This window comes from Triturus cristatus, chromosome 7 (assembly GCF_964204655.1).
Source record: "Triturus cristatus chromosome 7, aTriCri1.1, whole genome shotgun sequence".
Classification (NCBI taxonomy): Eukaryota; Metazoa; Chordata; class Amphibia; order Caudata; family Salamandridae; genus Triturus; species Triturus cristatus.
In genome coordinates this window covers 931953969-931975649 of record NC_140590.1, presented here as the reverse complement: position 1 = coordinate 931975649, position 21681 = coordinate 931953969, and the positions used below count along the sequence as shown (strand labels likewise).

The window sequence follows — 21681 nt, the reverse complement described above, 5'->3', positions numbered from 1 at the left end:
TCGCACACCTTAAGCTACCTCGAAGCACTATGCGAGTGCTGCGTGAGGCTAGGAGGCCAACGACACGGAAATGCTATGGGGATAAATGGAAAAGATTTACTATTTGGTGCACCAGAAATAAACTGCAAAACAAAATGACCAAGGAATCAACGGTGCTTAGATACCTCACACACCTACTAAAATCTAATCTATGCTCGTCGTCACTAAGAGTCCACCTAGCGGCGATTGTAGCATACACCCGAGGGGAGACGGGAGGAAGTTTCTTTACCTCTCGGGTAGTAAAGAGATTCCTCGAGGGAGCTTAAAGATTAGCTCCACCTAAAAGAATGCCGCCGCCGGCATGGAACCTCAATTTAGTCCTGAATGAACTCATGAAGGCGCCCTTTGAGCCCATACACAAAGCCTCACTACAAATGCTGAGCATGAAAACAGCCTTCCTGGTAGCAATAACATCGCTACGCAGGGTAAGCGAACTGCAGGCGTTAACACTACAGGAGCCCTACATACAGATCCACAAGGACCGAGTCGTCATGAGGACGGACCCACACTTCATGCCAAAGGTGGTGTCCGCTTTCCATATGAACCAGACCATTCAAATACCAAGTTTCTTCCAAAACCCGACAACGGGCGCAGAGAGGGCACTTCACACTCTCGACGCCAGAAGGGCGGTGATGCACTACTTAGAGAGAACTAAGGAACACAGGAAAACAAAACAGTTTTTCGTGTCATTCACTACCAGTTTCCTGGGTAGACCAGTGACCAAGGGCACCATCACACGATGGATCGCGCTAACAATACAATTCTGCCACAGGCAGGCAGGACAAGAACTATCGGAGGGGGCACAGGCACACTCCACAAGGAAGAAGGGGGCAACAATTGCCTTTCTGGCAAACACGCCCATTCAGGACATATGCCTGGCGGCAACCTGGGCTTCAGTACACACGTTCACTAAGCACTACTGCGTGGACATACAGATGAACAAGGAAGCACAAGTAGGACAGAAGGTGCTCCAACATATATTCAGCGACCAATGCTCATCTTCCACCCAGCCGCCACAAAAATAGCAAACCACTACAAAGTCTATGCACAGCATAGTGAATCCAGAAAGATTCACGCTGCAAAACGAATAGTTTCTTACCTGTCGGTGTAGTTTTGCAGCTTGAAGATCTTTCTGGAATCACTAGCGGACCCACCCACCTCCGCCAGAAAGATGAGGCAGGAGAGCAAGGTGGAATAACGTGAGGTTGAGAAGAATAAAATACTGAAAAGAGACTTGGAAAATAAACAAGACTAAAACTGCCTGGCGTTCAAAAAAAAAAAAAAAGAGAGAAGACAAAAGAACAAAACAAGGGAAAAAAAGAACCCGAAGATGGCGCACCCAAGGTGGGACTTCCCCAGGAAGCGCGCCGACGTCACAAGAGGTACACCAAATGGTGGGACGTCGACGCCCACCTGGGCTACGACAAAAAAATAAATAAAAATAAAGACTACGAATCCGGACCCAACCACAAGATCGCGGAATAATGCACAGCATAGTGAATCCAGAAAGATCTTCAAGCTGCAAAACTACACCGACAGGTAAGAAACTATTCGTTTTCACATCCCTGATATTGGCTTGAAAAGTTACTTCCTCGCTACAGGTTCTCCGTATCCGTACCATTTCACCAAACGGTATATTATCCTTAACTGACCTTGGGTGTGCACTTGTGGCATGAAGTACCGAATTGCATGAGGTTTCCTTTCTATAGAGTGTTCTGTGTATTTGACCCTGTTGGATGTAGAACTGTATATCAAGGAAGTTGATACGTTCCCTGTTGTACATCATTGTAAATCTCACATTGTAGATGTTATCATTGAGAAACGAAACATTTTGCTCAAGAGCTTCCACTGAGCCAGACCATAAACAGATTACATCATCGATGTACCTCCCCCAGTATACAATATAATTGGTCCAGGGGGAGGCACCTCTGCCCCAAGCATGCTCCCTCTCAAACCACCCCATAAAGAGGCAAGTTTAAGAGGGAGCAAACTTGGAGCCCATCGCAGTACCGTGTATTTGTTGGTACCAACGGTTATCAAAAAGAAAAAAGTTGTTAGACAGTATAATGTCAATCATGGAGACAATCATTTCATTGTAACCCAACAGTCCTGCATCCTCCTTGTCTAGAAATGTTTGGACTGCTTTTATCCCAAAATCCCTATTTATACAAGTATAAAAACTCTCCACATCCAGGGTGACAAATAGGAGATCATCAGCCCAATCAAAGTCTTTAAACTTAGTCAAAATGTCTTTACTGTCCCTAATATAAGATGGTAAATTAGGGACATGTTTTTGGAGTCTCAGATCCACATATTGGGACAGTTTTTCAGTTGGAGATCCCACGCCAGAGATGATGGGTCGTCCTGGGGGGAACTGTCTGCCTTTTTGTATCTTTGGTAGAACATACCTTAAGATGGCTTTCCTGCTCACTTGCAATATCTACCAATAGAACTAGACATCACAGAGGCATATCTGCTCATGCAGATATGTCCTTAAAAATATATATTGCACCCTGCCTTAGGACTCACATGCCTGCTGTAGAGGTGACTTGCATATATTAGATGCAGTGACTTTAGCATACGACACAGGAGTGTCATGTCGTGTTTTCACTCATGGTTTGCACCATGTCACGCAGCCTGCACTAGCAGTCCATGTGGAATTTGTGTGTGGTCCTTTAAGGGTAGCAAAAGCTATGCTGCAGCCCTTATGGATCCTCTTTAGTACCCCTGCTCTAGGTACCTGCAATACCATTTACTAGGGACTTACATGGCTGATAAAGTCCTTACCAATTTCAGCACAATTAGACTTTACTTTGTTTTCGGGCAGGGGCACTAGCACTAAGGTTTGGTTAGCAGGCCTCCGTGCAATGTCAGTCGAAAATCTAGTAGCTTTAAAGGGGGCAAAGAGTGGTAGTTAACTGTAACATAAGCTCAGTTGTCTACTCCCTGTTTAAAGAAATGTCTCCCACATTTAGTAGCTATACATTCTCAACTCCATGCTATTGAATAGCACCCTTGCTTATCTAACAGCTAAACATGACACATTTCCTTAGTTTCTTCATGTCCTACTTTTTCCTGTCAATATCCCTACTATATGGAGGATAGGTGGTGATGATCCCTTCCTCTTGTCTGTCAAACAGTCAATTCAGCTCTCGCTGACTGGTCTCTTATTGATGCAAACAGTAACATTCAGAAACCTAAAACGTTACTGTTTAATTATTCTTTTCACAATCCTGGTGGTGGCAGCTCTGTTCACCCCTCTAATGTGTCATGTAAAATATATACATTCTGAGAAATTATGCTGAAGTTCTCATTAACAGAAGAAAACATTAATTGACATGCAACTCTATTTGGTACGGTTATTTGTTCTTTAATGCACCTTTCTTTTACAGGTAGGCATTCCGCCAGCCCCACGTGGTGTACCGCAAATTGAGGTCACTTTTGACATTGATGCCAATGGGATTGTCCATGTTTCCGCCAAAGACAAGGGTACTGGCCGTGAGCAGCAAAGTGAGTGTATTTCATTGTTAGACTTACTCTTATGTCCTGCATTCCTTTGAGTCCCACAATGTTGAGCGCACCACAGCTGAGCAGTCATAGTAATAGCATCATTGCTGGCAAATACTGGTAATCTTCCTAGTATCCCTCCTTCCTATGTATCACAGTGCTTGTATGTTTCTTGCGTTTCTTTTCATCCAGTCAGTCTTCCTGTTGAATTTTTTTTTCTGTAGCACTTTTATACATCTGGGCCCTTATACATATGTTTCATTGCTTGAGAGCATCTTTAAAATATTAAATTCTTGAATAGCAAGCAATTTGGATTTGAAGTGAGTAGCTTTTTGAAGAAGGATGTGTGAGAAAATGCCATCTTTCTTGCATGGTATGCCCCCACTTTTTGCTAAATTGCTGAATGTACTTCGATTGAGTGTACCCTGGGCTCCTGCCAATCAGGTGCCCAGGGCCTATGTTCCTTCCTTAAACCACACAAACCCCAAATTGGCAAACCCTAGCCACATGTCAGCCCCTAGTAAATGGTACCCTAGGTACCCAGGGCCTTGTGACCAGGGAAGGCCTCTAAGGGCTGCAGCACTCATTGTGCCACCCTCAGAGGCCCTGTACCCTTACACACACACACTGCCCTTGCAGGCTGAGTGTCTGGGTGCAGGACAAAACAAAGAGTCGACATGGCACACATCACTGTGTACCATGCCCATCACCTACACTGCCAAGGCATATGTCAGCCACCCCTCTAGCTGGGTGCATTACGCCTATGGTGTGGGCACAGGAGCAGGAGCCCTGTGCCCCTACAGTACCCAGGTCCATTCCTGGGCACTGTAAGTGCAGTGCTGTCATTTAAGAATACATGGTGCTGAGAGCTTGTCAAACACGAGCTCCACAGCACCATATTGGCAACACTGAAGCCTGGGAAGTTTGGTATCAAACTTCTCAGCACATTGAACCCACACTGATGCCAGTGTAGGATTTAATGTACTAAGCGCCCCAGAGGGCATCTTAGAAGATGCCCCCTTACAGCTAACTTGCAATCCACGTCTGCTCTGAGGCTGCCCAGGCTGCCACACAGCAGACACGTTGCTGGACCCCTGGGTGGGAGAGCCCCTGCTCTCCCGGGCCTGCAACAATGCACATCCTGGGTGAGGTGAGAAATCTCCTCCCCCAGGATGAGCAAAGGGAAGCTTCAAAGGCATGCCGCCAGTTGGAGTTTCCCCAGGCCACTGCAACCCCCCACTCTGGCGGGAAGCTTGGCCGGAAACCCCATACAAGGACAGGGGATGTGCCAGCCTGCCCACCCCACCCCTCAGGTGGGGGAGGCGAGGTGAAGCACATCTCCGGGCTCTCGCCATCTTGAAGATAGGAGGCCCTACCCTATCAGGATTAGGCTACTGCCCCCTCCCACAGGAGAGAGGCAGGATAGGGGGTGTACCCACCCCAGGACAAGGACCCATTGGTCCCTGGCCTTCACCTACCTGTAACGCCCCTAAATCTAGTATTTAGGGGCACCCTGAACCTTCCTTCCTCAGATTCCAGATAGAAAAACGACAAGAAGAGCAAGAAGAACAAAGACCTGCCCTGCAGCTGCTAAAAAGAGAAGAAGACACCAACTGCTTTGGCCCCAGCCCTACCGGCCTGTCGACTCTCGAACCTGCACCAGCGCGGCATCCCACGTGGCCAGCAACCTCACCAACCCCGGAGGACCTGGCTACCTTTTAGCTCTAAGCCCCTGGGACTCCCACGAGTAGAGGCTCTACTCAAGAAACCTACTTGCTATCCCTGGCACCAGCCCGGGACCGCGGACCCAACACACTCTGCACCAGCCAAGCCTGGCCAGTGCCGGAGTGGACAAAGACCCAGAGGACGACCCCACGGCGACTGTGACCCAGAGTCCGGCACCCAAGGACCCCCCTCGACATCCCGGAAGAAGCCTGCAGCCTCAAAACCAAGTGCCACCCCAGCCGCGACCAACCAGAGGGTAAGATTCCCGACGTCAAAAGGCACCCCTGCACCCGGCGCCCTGCGACCCCCTGTGCCCAATCCCGGGGTACCCACCTAACCTACAACTACCCAACTTACCTCTCGAAGTGGTGGTGGCACCTGAAACATCCTCGTCCCCGAGCCTGCAGCCTCTTTCCAAACCGGAACATTCCCATTGATTTCCATTGAGCGCCCTAAGGCTCAAAAGCACCCTGCACCCAGCCGCCCGAGTGGCCCTGGCAGTGCCCTCTCTACACTAACCTACTTCCCCACTTGCCCTGAGTAAGTGACCAGGAGCCCAGCTCCCACAGCCGCGTGGCTTGCCAGACAGCAGCCACCAACCAAGGCCCCCCTATCCCTCATAGGATAACATTGGGCCCAACTCTCTCTGCACCCGGCCGTCCTGAAACCGCTGAGGGTGAACCAACTGTACCTACCTGACACTGGGGGACCCCTGAGTCCATGCCCGGAATTTCAACACTACCAGTCGAGTACTTACCCTTAAACCGCTAACTTCATTTTCCTCATAGGGTAACATTGACTGGCTTTTTCTTCAAAAATCTTCTAAGTGTGAACTTTTCAAAACTGCAAAAATTCACCAAAAATCAGCCAAGTGACAAAAACGAATTTACTCACCTGCTCCTAGGTGAGCTCCCAGTGCTGGATCTTGGTGCCCAGCCCTGACTCTGAAAAGTGTTCACAACTATACTTACTTCTAACTCATTTTTCTCCCATAGGAAACCATTGTCTGCTTTTCTGTGAAATTTCTTCTAAGTGTCTACTTTTGCAAATTTGAAATATTCTTTTAAAATCGTACCATTTCTGCAAACGAAATTACTTACCTGCATTTGATAAGGACCCCAGTCCTGGGTCTAGGCACCCAGTCCTGGATTACTGAAGTAACGATAAAGTACTCTACCTGCAATTTGAATTTCTTGCCATAGAGATCCATTGAATGTTTTCTGTGAAATATTTTCTAAGTGCTAACTTTTGAAATAGCTAAATATTATTTAAAAATCATTACAGTTATTAAGTCGACTTTCATCACTTGATTCTGAATACTGACCCCAGGCTGGTTCTAGGATCCAGACCTGGAATTCCAAAAGTAATCTGAAAAGTAATTTATTACAAATAACCTGAATTTACCATTGAGCTCAATGCATTGTTATGTTTAGGAAATAGGATTGTTTATTGCAACCAACTGTGACTGTTTACACAAATTTATTGCTTGAAACAAAAGTATTTATATTCAACCTCTCATTCTGAGGAAGTATATTTTTACCCCCTTGTGGTTCTAAAAATAAAACAAGCATATATTTTATATATACAAATCATTGGCCTAGAGTTCAGTTATTGAGTGTGTGAAACCATTTGCTGACTGAGTGTGTACAATAAATGCTTTACACTGTCCTCTGGTACTGCCTTACTGCTCGACCAAGCTACCACTTTTGAGAGTAAGGTCATACCTAACTTTGACCTCTATCAGCCTCTGGGGGACTGTGGACTCTGTACACCCTGTACCTAATAGGGAACAGTATATGCAGAGCCACTTTCTCACAGGATGGATTTATAAATTCGCGTCATGTGGGCTGTAGATCACATGCTTTGCATACTCCTGCCATCTAGTGTTGGGTCCGGATGTTTGCACTTTGTTTTTCTTCGAAGAAGTCTTTTCCAGTCACGAGGTAGGTGACTCCTCCTTTCGGGTGATAGTGTGCACGGGGATCGACTCAATTGTGAGATTGTTTTTTTCCCGCCATCGGGTTCTGATGTGAATTGCTGTGGTCCTGTGCAACACCGTTCCTTCGGTTTCCCTCGGTGTTCAAGGCACTCGCCCTCGACTGTATTGTTTCCGATCGCATCTCCCGTTCTTCGCATATCGTATTTTCTTCTAAAAAACTATCTTTCGATCGGAAAGCTCGTGGAATGCTGTCCGCTCTACCAGCGTTGGTCCGACTCTCAATCGATGAAATGAACTCCCTTCAAATTCTGCCCTTGGTGTCACGCGAAGTACTCGTGCACTGACTAACATGAAGTGTGCAACCTGTGCTTGTCTCCGGACAGGACTGCGACATGTGCCAGGCTTTACTCTCCAAGAAGACACTTTGCGACCATCGGGCTCGACATTGCGACATGCAGAGCCAACACACTGGCTCCATTCCGGACATCTTCAGGCAACAATCTGATGAAGAGGCAGGGGATGCTATGGGAGCCAAGGAGGAGCAGTAACCAATCTCCATTTAAGAGTACGGCTCTGACCAGGATGAAGACATCCCGCATGGACAACGTACTGTAAGTACAGATCCTCCCTCTTCCCAAGATCTAGCTCAGCAGTAGAGGAAGGCTCTGGTCCAAGCCGCACCCTCGGGCCTCGGTCGGCAGTGGGACCACTTCTGATGCCCCGCCTTCTGTTTCAGCACCGAAGCCTACAGAAAAGCCTTCTGGCTTCGAAAAGCCTCACTCCAAATCTGGCTCCGAGCCGAAACCTTCGAGATTGAAACCGAAGTCTGGCTCCGACCCACACCATTCGGCACCGAAACACACTTTGGATCCGAAGACACCAACGCCTAAGACACAGCACCAAAACCTTCAGTGCCAAAACAGCCAGACGTGACGAAATCACCAAAAAAGAACATTTTCGACCCTCCGATCAACAAACCAGACCCGAAACAGAGGATGTTGTACATTCATCCAAAGACTGGACACATTACCAACAAAGTGACTTTAAAAAGAAACTGATACAGAAGAGGAATATCACATTCCTTTGAAAAAGAGAAGTGCTGGAACTAACCCCCCCCCAACCCCCCCCCCCCCCCCTCTTACTCTTCCATCACCCCCTTCTCATTTTCAACCTTTAACAATATCACCTGAGCATTCACCACCACATACACCCGACAACCAGGATAATGGGGATGGCATAAAGATTATCAGCCAGTACCTACAGACCCATGGGACAACTACAACACTAATTCGCCCTAAGGCAATGATCCTGACTTGTACCTTACCAAGCCCTCTCCACCGGACGACAGTGTAGGTTACATTGAATTTCTGGGTAAAGCTGCCAACTACCATGGGGTGCAGCTGCACAAGAATCCCTCGCAGAGGATTTTCTCTTTGAAACCCTTAGCAGCACACACAAGTCATCACACACTACCCATGCTCAAAGGGATGATGAGGCATGTAGATTACATCTTTAATGACCCTGTCAGGACTCGTGTTCTTACCCCTAGAGTAGAAATACAAGCCAGCACAATCTGACCCAGTGTATGTAAGGGACAATTACCATTGGACTCCCTGGTTGTGTCCAGCGCACGAAAGAGCCAACTCTCAAACTACAGGAGATGCTCCACCTTCAAATAAAGAATCCAAACTTAGTAATGCTTCGGGGAAAAGGGTGGCCTCTCTGGCAGCAAACCTCTGGCGCATCTCACACACTCAGTGTGAGAAAGTGGCATTGTATATACTGTTCCCGAATAGGTACAGGGTGTACAGAGTCCACAGTCCCCAAGGGTTTGATAGAGGCTCAAGTTCGATATAACCTTACTCTCTAAAGTGGTAGCTTGGTCGAGCAGTAAGGCAGTATCAGAGGACAGAATAAAGCATTTGTTGTACACAGTCAGCAAATGGTCTCACACACTCAATAACTGAGCTCTAGGCCAATGGTTTATATATAAAAAAAATATGCTTGTTTTATTTTAGAACCAACACTTGGCATTAAAATATACTTTCTCAGAATGAGATGCTTTATATAAATACTTTTGCAATATGCAATTGACTTTTGTAAACAGTTACAAGTGGTTGCAATAGGCAACACTATTTTAAACACAATAATGCATTGAGCTCAATGGAAATTTCAAGTTATTTGCAACAGAATACTTTTAGGATTACTTTTGGAATTCCAGGACTGGATCCTAGATTCAGTCCTGGGTCAGAACTTTGAATCAAGTGATGAAAGTCGACTTAATTACTGTGATGATTTTTAAACGCTATTTAGCTATTTTAAAAGTTGACACTTAGAAAATATTTCAGAGAAAACAGTCAATGGTTCCCTATGGAAGACAATTCAAGTTGCAGGTACAGTATGTTCTTGTTACTTTTGTAATCCAGTACTGGGTAGACTTCGTACTGGGACCTTTATCCAAAACGGGTAAGTAATTACGTTTTCAGATATTATACAATTTTTAAAGAATATTTAAAGATTGCAGAAATTGACACTTAGAAGAAATTTCACAGAAAAGCAGTCAATGATTTCCTATGGGAGAAAATTGGGTTACTGGTAAGTACAGTTGTAAGTATTTTTCAGAGTCAGTGCTGGGCACTAAAATCCAGCACTGGGAGCTCACCTAAGAACAGGTGAGTGTTTTCGTTACTCGGCTGATTTTTGGTGAATATTTTAAGATTTGAAAAGTCCACACTTTGAAGAAATTTCAGGAAAAAGCCAGTCAAGGTTACCCTATGAAGAAAATAGTTATCGGTTTAAAGGTAAGTACTCGACTGGCAGAGTTGAGGTTCTGGGCATAGACTCGGGGGGTCTCCCAGGGTCAGGTAGGTACAGTTGGTTCACCCTCAGCGACTCTAGGGCGGCTGGGTGCAGAGAGAGTTAAACCCAATGTTATCCTATGAGGGATAGGGGGGCCTTGGTTGGTGGCTGCTGACTAGCAAGCCACGTGGCTGTGGGAGCTGGGCTCCTGGTCACTTACTCAGGGCAAGTGGGGAAGTAGGTAGGTGTAGAGGTTGCACTGCCAGGGCCACTCGGGCGGCTGGGTGCAGGGTGCCTTTGAACCTTCGGGCGCTCAATTGATTTCAATGGGAAATCTCCGGTTTAGAAAAAGACTGCAAGCTCGGGGACGAGGATTCTTCAGGTGCCACCACCACTTCGAGAGGTAAGTTGGGTATTTGGAGGATAGGTAGGTACCCCGGGATTGGGCACAGGGGGCCGCGGGGCGCCGCGTGCAGGGCTGCCTTTTGGTGTTGGGAAATCTTACCCTATGTTGATCGCGGTAGGGGGGCACCTTGTTCTGATGCTGCAGGCTTCTTCAGGAGTGTCGAGGGAGGTCCTTGGGTGCCGGACTCGGGGTCACAGTCGCCGTGGGGTCGTCCTCGTGGTCTTTCTTCACTCCGGCACTGGCCAGGCTTGGCTGATGCAGAGTGTGCTGGGTTTGCGGTTCCGGGCTGCTGCCAGGGATTAGAGGTAGGTTTTGAGTAGAGCCTCTACTCATGGGAGTCCCAGGGGCTTAGAGCCAAGAGGTAGCCAGGTCCTCCGGGGTTTGTGAGGTTGCTGGCCACAAGAGATGCCGGGTTGGAGCAGGAGCAGGTTCGAGGGTCGAGAGGCTTGTAGGGCTGGGGCCAAAGCAGTTGGTGTCTTCCTCTTAGCAGCTGCAGGGCAGGTCTTCTTTCTTCTTGCTCTTCTTTGTATATCGGCATCTGGGGAGGGAAGGTTCAGGGCGCCCCTAAGTACTAGATTTAGGGGCGTTACAGGTAGGTGAAGGGCAGGGACCAATGGGTCCCTGTCCTGGGGTGGGTACACCCCCTATCCTCCCTCCTGTGGGAGGGGGGCAGTAGCCTAGTCCTGATAGGGTAGGGCTTCCCATCTTCAAGATGGCGAGCGCCCGGAGATGTGCTTCACCTCGCCTCCCCCACCTGATGGGTGGGGTTGGCAGGCTGGCACATCCCCTGTCCTTATTTGGGGTTTCCAGCCAAGCTTCCCGCCAGAGTGGGGGGTTGCAGTGGCCTGGGGAAGCTCACAGAGGCGGCATGCCTTTGAAGCTTCCCCCTGCCCATCCTGGGGGAGGCGATTTAGCACCTCGCCCAGGATGTGCATTGTTGCAGGCCCAGGAGAGCAGGGGCTCTCCCACCCAGGGGTCCAGCAACATGTCTGCTGTGTGGCAGCCTAGGCAGCCTCAGAGCAGACGTTGATTGTAGGTTAGGTTTAAGGGGGCATCTCTAAGATTCCCTCTGGGGTGCTTGGTACATTAAACCCACACTGATGCCAGTGTGGGATTTAATGTGCTGAGAAGTTTGATACCAAAGTTATCAGTCTTCAGTGTTGCCATTATGGTGCAGTGGAGTTAGTGTTTGACGAGCTCTCAGCACCATGTACTTTTAAATGTCAGCACTGCACTTACAGTGCCCAGGAATGGACCTGGGTACTGTAGGGGCACAGGGCTCCTGCGCCCACACCATTGGCATAAGGCACCCAGCTAGAGGGGTGGTTAATATATGCCATGGCAGTGTAGGTGATTGTCATGGCACACAGTGATGTGTGCAATGTCGACTTTTTGTTTTGTCTTGCACCCAGACACCCAGCCTGCAAGGGCAGTGTGTGTGTGTAAGGGCCTCTAAGGGTGGCACAATGAGTGCTGCGGCCCTTCGAGGCCTTCCCTGGTCACAAGGCCCTGGGTACCTAGGGTACCATTTACCAGGGGCTGAGATGTGGCCAGGGTTTGCCAATTTGGTTTTGAGGTTTTTGTTTAGGGAAGGAACATAGGCCCTGGGCACATGATTGGCAGGAGTCCAGGGCACACTCAGTCAAGGTACATTCAGCAATTCAGCCAAAAGTGGGAGCATACCATGCAAGAAAGATGGCACTTTCTCACACTCTGGTGTTAGCACGATACGACTGTGCGCACTGGGATGAGATGGAGCAATTGATCCAATTTCTGCCACAAGAACATAGATCTGAAGCGTAAGACCTAGTGCGGGATACATCTTATTTCAAACAATGCAGTCAGGTGCTCCCTAGATGCTGCAGACACTGCTACTAGAGGTGTAAACACCAGCATCCTTTTAAGGAGGCACGCCTGGCTCTGGATATCTGGGTTCAAACCTGAGGTTCAAACCTCCATATTAAACACACCCTTTGATAAGGAACACCTATTTGGGCCAGTGGTAGATTCTTCACTGGAAAAGATGAAGAAAGACACTGAAGTGGCCAAATCCATGGGAGCCCTTCAGTTAACACAAGCCTGTGGTTCCTTTCAGTGTTCTTTCTACCAGGGAGGCTCCAAAAATACCTCCTCGGAGACCACCTCCACCTACAAGGGCAATAACCAACCCTCCGGCTCTATGGGTTACTTCAGAGGGGGTTACAGAGGCAACAACGACAAAGGCAGGGGTAGAGGTTCAAACACACGTACCCCCCCCCCCCCCCCTCCCCCTCCAATACAAAACATTGACTTGCCTACACTTCCTCCCTACCACTCATCACCTGTCGGGGGAAGACTTTCAGATTTCCTACCAATCTGGAAGTCAATAACGACAGACAAGTGGGTACTACTAATTATCCGTTCTGGTTACTTGCCTGGAGTTCACCAATTCTCCTCCAGACATTCCCCCAAAGTCACACAAACTTTCACCAGATCACCTACACCTCCTCAAACCAGAGGTACAGTCTCTCCTTCTAAAAGGGGATATAGAGCCCATACCATCACAACACCACTGGTCGGGCGTGTACTCCTTTTACTTCCTAATACCCGAAAAAGATGGTTCTCTCAGACCAATATTAGATCTCAGGGAACTGAATCTTTACATACAGCCAGATCATTTCCACATCTTAACACCTAAACAAGTACTACCTCTTCTGCAAAAAGGCGACTGTTTACTCTAGACCTAAAGGACGCCTAGTTCCATATTCCAGTCCACCCCGCTCATTGCAAATTCCTCAGGTTTGTGTTAGCAGGTCAACACTTCCAGTTCAAGGTACTACCGTTCGAAGTCACCACAGCCCCTAGAGTCTTCATAAAGTGCGGTAGTAGCTGCACATCTGAGAAGACAAAGCATCCATGTCTTTCCATACTTGGACGAATGGCTCCATCAATGCTAGCACGTACCAGCAATGTCTCCAACACACTTTCAGAACAATTCAGTTTCTACATCAACTAGGGTTCACAGTCAATGCGCTAAAATCACATCTCCAGCCAGCCAATACTCAGAACTACCTAGGAGCCACTCTAGATACTGAAAAGACTCTGGCGTTTCCCAAACGCAGACAGAATTTGTAACATTCAGGCTTTAGTTCTCCAGTTTCAACCCAATCAATTGCTTCCAGCTCAGGTTTAAATGCAACTGCTGGGAATTATGGCATCTTGCATCATGATAGTCTCCCATGCCAGGCTGCACATGCGTCCACTTCAAGAATGCTTAGCCAGTCAGTGGAACCAGTCACAGGGTCTATTAACCGATCTACTGCTGGTAAGTGTAGAAAAGTGGCTCTATATATATACCACACCAAAATGAGGTGTAGTGTGTATAGAGTCCAGGTGACCCCAGATGTATGCAGAGGTTAAAGTTAGATAGAACCTTACTATCTATTTGTGGTAGTGGTCGAGCAGTAAGGCAGTATCAGAGGACAGTGTCAAGCATTTGATGTTCACACTCAGTCAGCAAATGAATTCACACATTCTAGAACTGAACTCGAGGCCAATTGTTTTTGTATAAAAATATATACTGTTTTATTTTTAGAAGCAAGCATGCCTGGCACAGGTAAGCATTAAATATTTTACAGTAATAAGTTGCTGAATGTAGAACAGTTTGAAAATGCAATAGGAACTGTACTTTGTTTGATTTACAGGGGATGCATTAGGTTGTAATACTTAAAAAATACAGTAGATTAAAATGTATAGGTTTTTACAGTAACTTACAGGTAAGTTACTTTTTACGTTACTTTTCTAACTCCGTGTGCTGGATACCTAGATTCAGCTCTGGGACATTTCCTGCAAACAGGTAAGTAAATACATTTTGGTTACTCGTGCGATTTTTAAAGAATATTTTTAGATTTCAAAACCCCACACTTGCAATCCTTTTGGAAGAAAATTGTCAATGTTATCCTATGGGGCGAAAACAGGTTATCGGTTCACAGTTAAGTTATCGACTGTGGGAGTTAAGGTTCTGGGGTTAGACTCAGGGGTCCTCCAGGGTCAGTGATGCACTCTTGTTGCACCCTCCGCGGCACTAGGGCGGCCGGGTTTAGACTGCAGGCGTCTGCTTGAGGCAGGTAAGGGGTCGCCGGATCTCTGTTCAGGATCGCCGGGGTGACCTCCTCGTGGTGTTTTTCCACTCGAGCTCAGGCCGGGTTCGGCAGATGCAGAGTGGGCTGGATTTGCGGTCTCCGGCTGCTGCCAGAGGTTGCAGTTTAACAAATCCGGTGTTCATGGGAGAAGCAGTCTTTGAAAGTGAAGGCAGACGGGTCCTCTGGGGTTTGAGGTTGCTGGCTGCAGGACACACCAGGATTTCTCAGGAGCAGGTTCGAAGGGAGACAGGCCTGTAGGGCTGGGGCCAAGTCCGTGGGCGTCTTCCTCTTGTTAGCTGGCTGCACGGCTTTTCCGCTCCTTCATCTTCTTATCGTCTTGTTTCTGGATCTGCAGAAGCAAGGTTCAGGGTGCCCCCTAAATACTAGATTTAGGGGCGTTACAGGTAGATAAAGGGCAGGGACCAATGGGTCCCTTCCCTGGGGTGGGTACACCCCCTATCGTGCCACCCTCCAATGGGAGGGGGGCATGAGCCTGTCCCTGGTTGGTTGGGTCCCCCCATCCTCAAGATGGTGGGGACTCGGAGTTGTGCTTCACCTCGCCTCCCCCACCGGAGTGGTGGAGTTGGCAGAGGTGGGCACACCTCTCTCCCTCACTTGTTTTTTCTCGCCGGTTCTCCCGCCCAAAGTGGGGGGTAGAACCAGTGGGGATCAGTTGCTGAAAGCAGCAAATGGTCTGGGGAGGCTCACAAAGGCGGCATGCCTTTGAAGCTTGCCCTGCGTGAACCCTGCCCATCCTGGGGGAGGAGGCTTGGTACCTCGTCCCAGGATGTGCATTGTTTCAGGCCCCAGAGAGCAGCAGGCTCTCGACCCAGGGATCCAGAAACATATCTGGTTGTGGCAGCTGAAAGCAGCCACTCCACCTGGACAGTAGTGGTGGGTTAATTTTCAGGGGGCATCACTGAGATGCCCTCTGTGTGCATTTTTCATTAAATCCCACACTGGCTTCATTGTGGGTTTAATGTGCTGAGAAGTTTGATACCAAACTTCTCAGTTTCCAGTTTAGCCATTATGGTGATGTGGAGTTCGTAATGACAAGCTCCCAGCACCATATACTCTTCATGGCAGCACTGCACTTACAATGTCTAAGAATGGACTTAGACACTGTAGGGGTACAGGGCTCATGCACCTGTACCCTCACCACTGGCATAGGGCACCCAGCTAGAGGTGTGACTGATCTATGCCAGGGCAGTGGGTTGTAGGCATGGCACACAGATGTGTGCCATGTCGACCCTTCACTTTGTTCTGCACCAAAACACACAGCCTGCAAGGGGGGGGCGGCGGGTGGGTGGGTGTGTGTGTGTGTGTGTGTGTACAGGGCCTCTAATTGTGGCACAATAAGTGCTGCAGCCCTTAGAGGTCTGCCCTGGGTACCTGTGGTACCATATACCAGGGTCTTACCTGTGGCCAGATGTGCCAATTGGGTTTAGGTTTCAATGCAATTTTAGGGAAGGAACATAGGCCCTGGGTACCTGATTAGCAGGAGCCCAGGGCACACTCAGTTAAAGAACATAAGCAATTCAGCTAAAAGTGGGGGTGTACCATGCAGAAAGAGGGCACTTTCTCACACTCTTCCCATACTTCTAAGCTTGGGGAGTCCCTCAGATAGATCTGCTTGCCACACACCAAAACACAAAATGCCAAACCTTCACCTCCAGGTACCCACACCTGCAATGCACTATAAATTAACTGGTCTGGTATATTTGCCTGCGCTTTTCCGCCTCTCCCACTCATTCCATAAGTTGTTCGGAAGCTCAGGCAAACATCTCACAATAATCCTAGTAGCTCCCCTATGGGCATGTCAACCTTGGTTCACAGCCCTGTTGGAGCTGTCTCTGGTCACACATCAAAAGCTGCATTTAACCTCCAGCCTCCTCACACAGAGCCATGGAGAAATCAGACACCGAGATCTCACACAACTGAACCTCGCGATCTGGCTCCTAAAGTCAGAGTTTGGTTATTTAAACCTTCCACCATACTGAATAACCATCATTAGGGAGGCCAGATGGCCTACCACAAGAGCCTGTTATGTAGCTAAGTGGAAGTGATTTGTTATTTATTGCTATAACAATTATATCAACCCTCTTGATGCTTCCATACAAAACATATGCTATCAGTTACACTTGCCGCTGTCCGCATTGGCTTACACCGCATCAGACTACACCTCGGTGCAATAGCTGCATATCTACAAAATAGGCAGCATCTCTAGTTATTAAGAGTACCCGTAATTAAAGCTTTCATCGAAGGACTAAAAAGAGTCCTACCACCAAGACTCGCACCTGCCCCAGTGTGGAATCTTAACATAGTCCTCACAAGATTAATTGGCCCACCTTTTGAACCCGTGCACAAATGCGACCCACAGTTCCTCTCTCGGAAAACCGCTTTCCTCATTGCAATCTTTTCATTGAGAAGAGTGGGTGAACTACAGGCAGTAACCATAGAAGAACCTTTTTTTAAACTACACAGAGACAGTGGTTCTTCGTGCTAACCCCAAATCTTTACCTAAGGTAGTATCTGCATTTCACATAAATCAGTGGGTAGAATTACCTGTATTCTTCCCTCAACCTGATTCTGTTGCAGAACTAGCTCTACACACCTTAGATGTCATAAGAGCACTTTTGTTCTACATCGAAAGAACATCATTTCGTAAAACTAAACAACTTTGTTGCTTTTGCACCACCACACAAGGGCAATCCTACCTCTAAATCTGGTATTGTAAGGTAGATTGTTAAGTGCATTCAAACTTGCTATGCAAAAGCAAAGAGGACTCTAACTGTACCCCCTAGAGCGCATTCTACTCACAAGATAGGGGCCACTATGGCTTTCTTAGGAAACATAACCATAGTTGACATTTGCAAAGCTGAAACATGGTCTACACTGAACACATTCACCAAACACTATTGTGTACATGTGTTAGCGAGACAACAAGCCAATGTGGGTCAAGCAGTACTTAAAACACTGTCTCAGACAACTCCAACAGCTACAGAAAAGCCACCGCTTTGGGAGGACACTGCTATATAGTCTATGCAACGCATGTGATCTACAGCTCACATGCCTCGAACGGATAATGTCACTTACCCAGTAAGCATCTGTTCTTGGCATGTAGATTCACATGCGCCCACCCACCTCCCTGGGTACCTGTAGCTGCTGCAGTTCTCTTTAGTTTACATACATACGCATGGACATCTCTATTCTTTACTACCACTCCATTCACAATGGAGTCGATGCCTATGCGCACTATCACCGAAAGGAGGAGTCCCCTACCTCCTGACTGGAAAAGACTTCTTCGAAGAAAAACAAAGTGCAAACATCCGGACGCAACACTAGATGGCTGGAGTATGCAAAGCATGTGAATCTACACCTCTACATACCAAGAACAGATGCTTACTGGGTAAGTAACATTCTCCTTACCTTCCCGTTAGAAACCTCTTCAAAGTCCTCAAACGTATGTGGTATTAAATACCAAACTTTATTTAAAGTTCCCAGTCAGGTTCCCATCACCGCTGATACATGTCCCCTGAGCTTTGTGCTTGATGGCAATTTTAACATGGAAGAAATAAATAAATGCAAGCAAATACATGTGTGTGCTTATTATTCCTTGGTGGAAAGATGTGAACAGTTCTAGTCTGCAGATCATTTAACTATTTTAAAGCCAGTGTGAAAATGTGATAAGATGTGTACCTTTAATTTCAGTTGTAATTCAGTCTTCTGGTGGTTTAAGCAAAGATGACATTGAGAACATGGTGAAAAATGCAGAGAAATTTGCAGAAGAAGATAGACGAAAAAAGGTACCTTTTTAATGATCCCACTTTTCTGAACAGTCTGTTGGATTGTTGTTTGTGCCCTGATATTGTACAAATACATTGTCAGACTATAATATAGAACCTTTATTCGCAGATATTTATGGTGACCATTACTCTCACCCAAATTCAGATTATGATCCACTGTCACTTAACCATCAAACCTTCAGGCCAGTCCTATCAATGTATGAACAACCTGCCTTCCCCGTGCTTAATCTGGTTTTAGCCTGTTCTTGACCAACTCATTTTCTAATTATCCTTTATATCCTCAAAATGTTTTCCAGATGTGGATTTCAACTTAATCTCACAAGTGGCCATGGTATAAAACTGGGTGTTCTCCAAACTGCCCACTGAAGAGAGGTGACGCACACTATAGTCACGGCTTGAATAGGTTTGTGTAACTTGGTCTACTATGGCCTACCCTAAAAATTCATCACCAGACTGCAAATAATGTAAAATCAGTGAGATGCACTGTACGTGCATTTGTGGAAACGTAATCCTATTAAACCAGTTCTGAAAGTTCTCCACTGATTTCCGTGGAATTCAGGCTTAACTTCAACACACTAAGCATTACGCATAAAGCATAGTGGGGCAAAGGTCCTTTGCTACCTTCAAGAAAGTGGCCCTATGTTCTATTAGGCACTTAAATATAAAGGCAGAGGATAGATGTTCCTGTGGAATTCATTGTACAAAAATTATAATTAGATAAATAGCCTGACACAGTTGGTGTTGCACATTTTTCACATATTTCAAGGATATCTGCAGAGGAAAAATAAAGGCCGTTCTTTTTTACCATGTGTTGCATAATTAATTTACTGTACTTGCTTACATAATGAATTCATAATTTTACCTGGGCAAATTACTCTTTCAGCAGATTCCTCACCTGACTATCTTCCATGTGACAGACTGGATCTGTAAACTTTAATTTTTTACTCAACAATAGGTGGTGTCACCAGGTAGAGCCATGTGGCTCCAGCCACAACTCCGCCTGGCCCAAATGTGATGACATCTTAGTATGTAATGTGGCAACTGTTTACTGTTTTTCATTTTCGTCATGCAGGCCTTGAGCTCTTCTTGGTGGTTCACTAACATAATTACAGTTTTTTTTTTATAGTGACTAGGCCCGTTCTATCATCTTATTATTTCATGGTTTACACCATCTTACAGATGTTACAAGGTGATGTGCTTTTTCACCCTCACAAAACACTTGCATGCCGTTGGCTTGTATCCGAATTCGATCCGTCAGCCTGGCATGTCTGTTGTTAATGCACCCTAAAGCTCTCAGGAAGTGGAGGACCATTTGCTTTTGGCCAAGGCTGCAGGGATGTGCTGAAGCATTTCTCTTCCCCTTCAGTTAAGACTACCTACAGGAAAGGTCTACCAAAAGATCTTCCCACACAGAACCCCATATAAAGCGCCATAGGAAAAAAAACGCTTTCCTTTGAAGAAACCGGTATGTTTCTGGGTCCTTCCAGAGTTGCGACCCCAGGCTCTTCTGTATTGTTGGAGACAGCCCAAGGTTACAAAAGATGCAGCTGCTATTTCTGACTCATCCTACCGATCCCACGCCAGTTGAAGACTTGTAGCCGTGTTGAATCTTTTCAATATGGCTCTGTTACTGTTCTGGGCTGCGCCAACCCTTTGCTCATCCAAATGATTCCAGACTGCGCTTACTCAGGCTTTGGCATCATAGTAACAAACATCCGTGCCCTCTATAGCACCAAAACTGCTACCTTAGCTGATTTCACCACTGTCTTTGAAGCTTTTAAAGTTGACTGACCTCTAAGTGGCAAAAGTTAAGGTCTCTTCCCAGAGATTTACCTGGATGGAAGAACCTTTCAGGTTCTATGTTCTTTTTATGCCTGTTGTAGGTTAAGACTGCACTGAAAACTAGGACTCAGGAGAACCTTCTTCCCTCTCATAAAACTGAAGCTGGCTTGTACATGGATTTTCAAAATACAATTATTCATGACACTTCTCCTGTTGGGGAAATACCTTAACCCTCTAGACTGCCTTTTGATTAAATTTCTTCATTTGATTCAGCAGAATGAAAAGCTACAGAAGCATTGGCGCTAACTTTACCCTCCATCGAAGTAAATAATAGAAATCTTGCACCTCTCCTCTGCAGTTTTGAAACCTCTCCTCTGCAGTTTTGAAACCTCTGCTGCCCTTTAACGAGGCAGTGTAAGATCCTGCACTGACTTTCTGGGAAAACCCCTTCTATGGCCACTCAGTCAGCGACAGATCACTAGACATCATAGATCTGCCCTGTGTAATCCAAAGCATTTGCCATCACACTCTTCACAGGAAAGATTAGTGGTTCAAGCCTTCTCTGCAAAATGAAATACAAATGCTTTTTCCCCACAGCCACTCGATTGAGTTTGAAAGGCTTGATTCCATGATTTGTAAAGTCTTTGCCTTTGGCAGTCTTGTCCTTCCCTGGCCTAGCACTACATGCTTCTAGGGCCGAAATAGACAGTCATCAGCCTCCCTGACCACATGAAGAAGCCATCTTAGATCTGGTATTAGTTTGAATGCATCCAAACAAATCTTAAAATGTGGCTTAGATTCAACAGTCACCATAGCTTGATCACGGGCATGGCTGTCACCTTAGCAGCTGTGCTTGGAACGTTCCTTTGACTTCTTTGGACATGGGTATCGGCAACCCATTCTTGAACTATGCTTCTTGAGGCCTGTTCAGTTGGAAGGATAAGTTTGTGTCACTAAGCAAGCATCTGCTGGCGCTCAATGCTAGATATTAGTTGGCATCTCGGTTTCTCCACGATGCCCGTTTCCATCTTACTTTTGGATCCCAGCACTATCAATCAACGGTCCTGCAGTTTGGGTTGATAACTGCACCTCATGTTTGTGCCATCTTCACTGTGGAGGTCATGGGGGCATTCATTTACGTATTTGTATGACTGATGAATGTGCTTTCCCTGGAGCTCATTAAAGAGCGTCTTCTGCGCATTACGAAGCCTCTCCGCAACTTTGGCAGTACAGTCACCAACTAGAACAGTTTTCTTACTCTCGAGCAGAGACTGACTTTCATAGGAGTGGTACTGGACACAAACCACATACATGTTTTTCCTTCTCAGAGGATATTGGATATTAGATGATTCTGATGTTTGCAACTCTGATTTCTGTTCTGCAGTCCTAAGCCTGCTGGGTATGATTGCCATATTCATGCTGTTGGTCTGCATTCCAAATGGCAGATGAGGAACCTTCAGTGATACCTTAAAGCTTTGGCTAGAACATCAGGAGGTCATCTTGGCTCAAATTCAAAATTCCTCCCTTAGGGAGTATCCTTTTTCCACTTTAATCAAA

The 21681-nt window shown here is 46.7% G+C and overlaps 1 protein-coding gene across 1 annotated transcript in view; it reads left to right on the top strand.

The window, feature by feature from the left end:
* The window catches only part of HSPA9 (heat shock protein family A (Hsp70) member 9), a 369556-nt gene that overhangs the window by 260513 nt on the left and 87362 nt on the right, over positions 1 to 21681 (top strand). Inside the window, exons 13-14 of the mRNA XM_085617883.1 lie at positions 3436 to 3549; positions 18248 to 18342. Of these exons, the coding sequence (XP_085474009.1) occupies positions 3436 to 3549; positions 18248 to 18342 (209 nt within the window). The remainder of the gene's footprint in view (positions 1 to 3435; positions 3550 to 18247; positions 18343 to 21681) is intronic.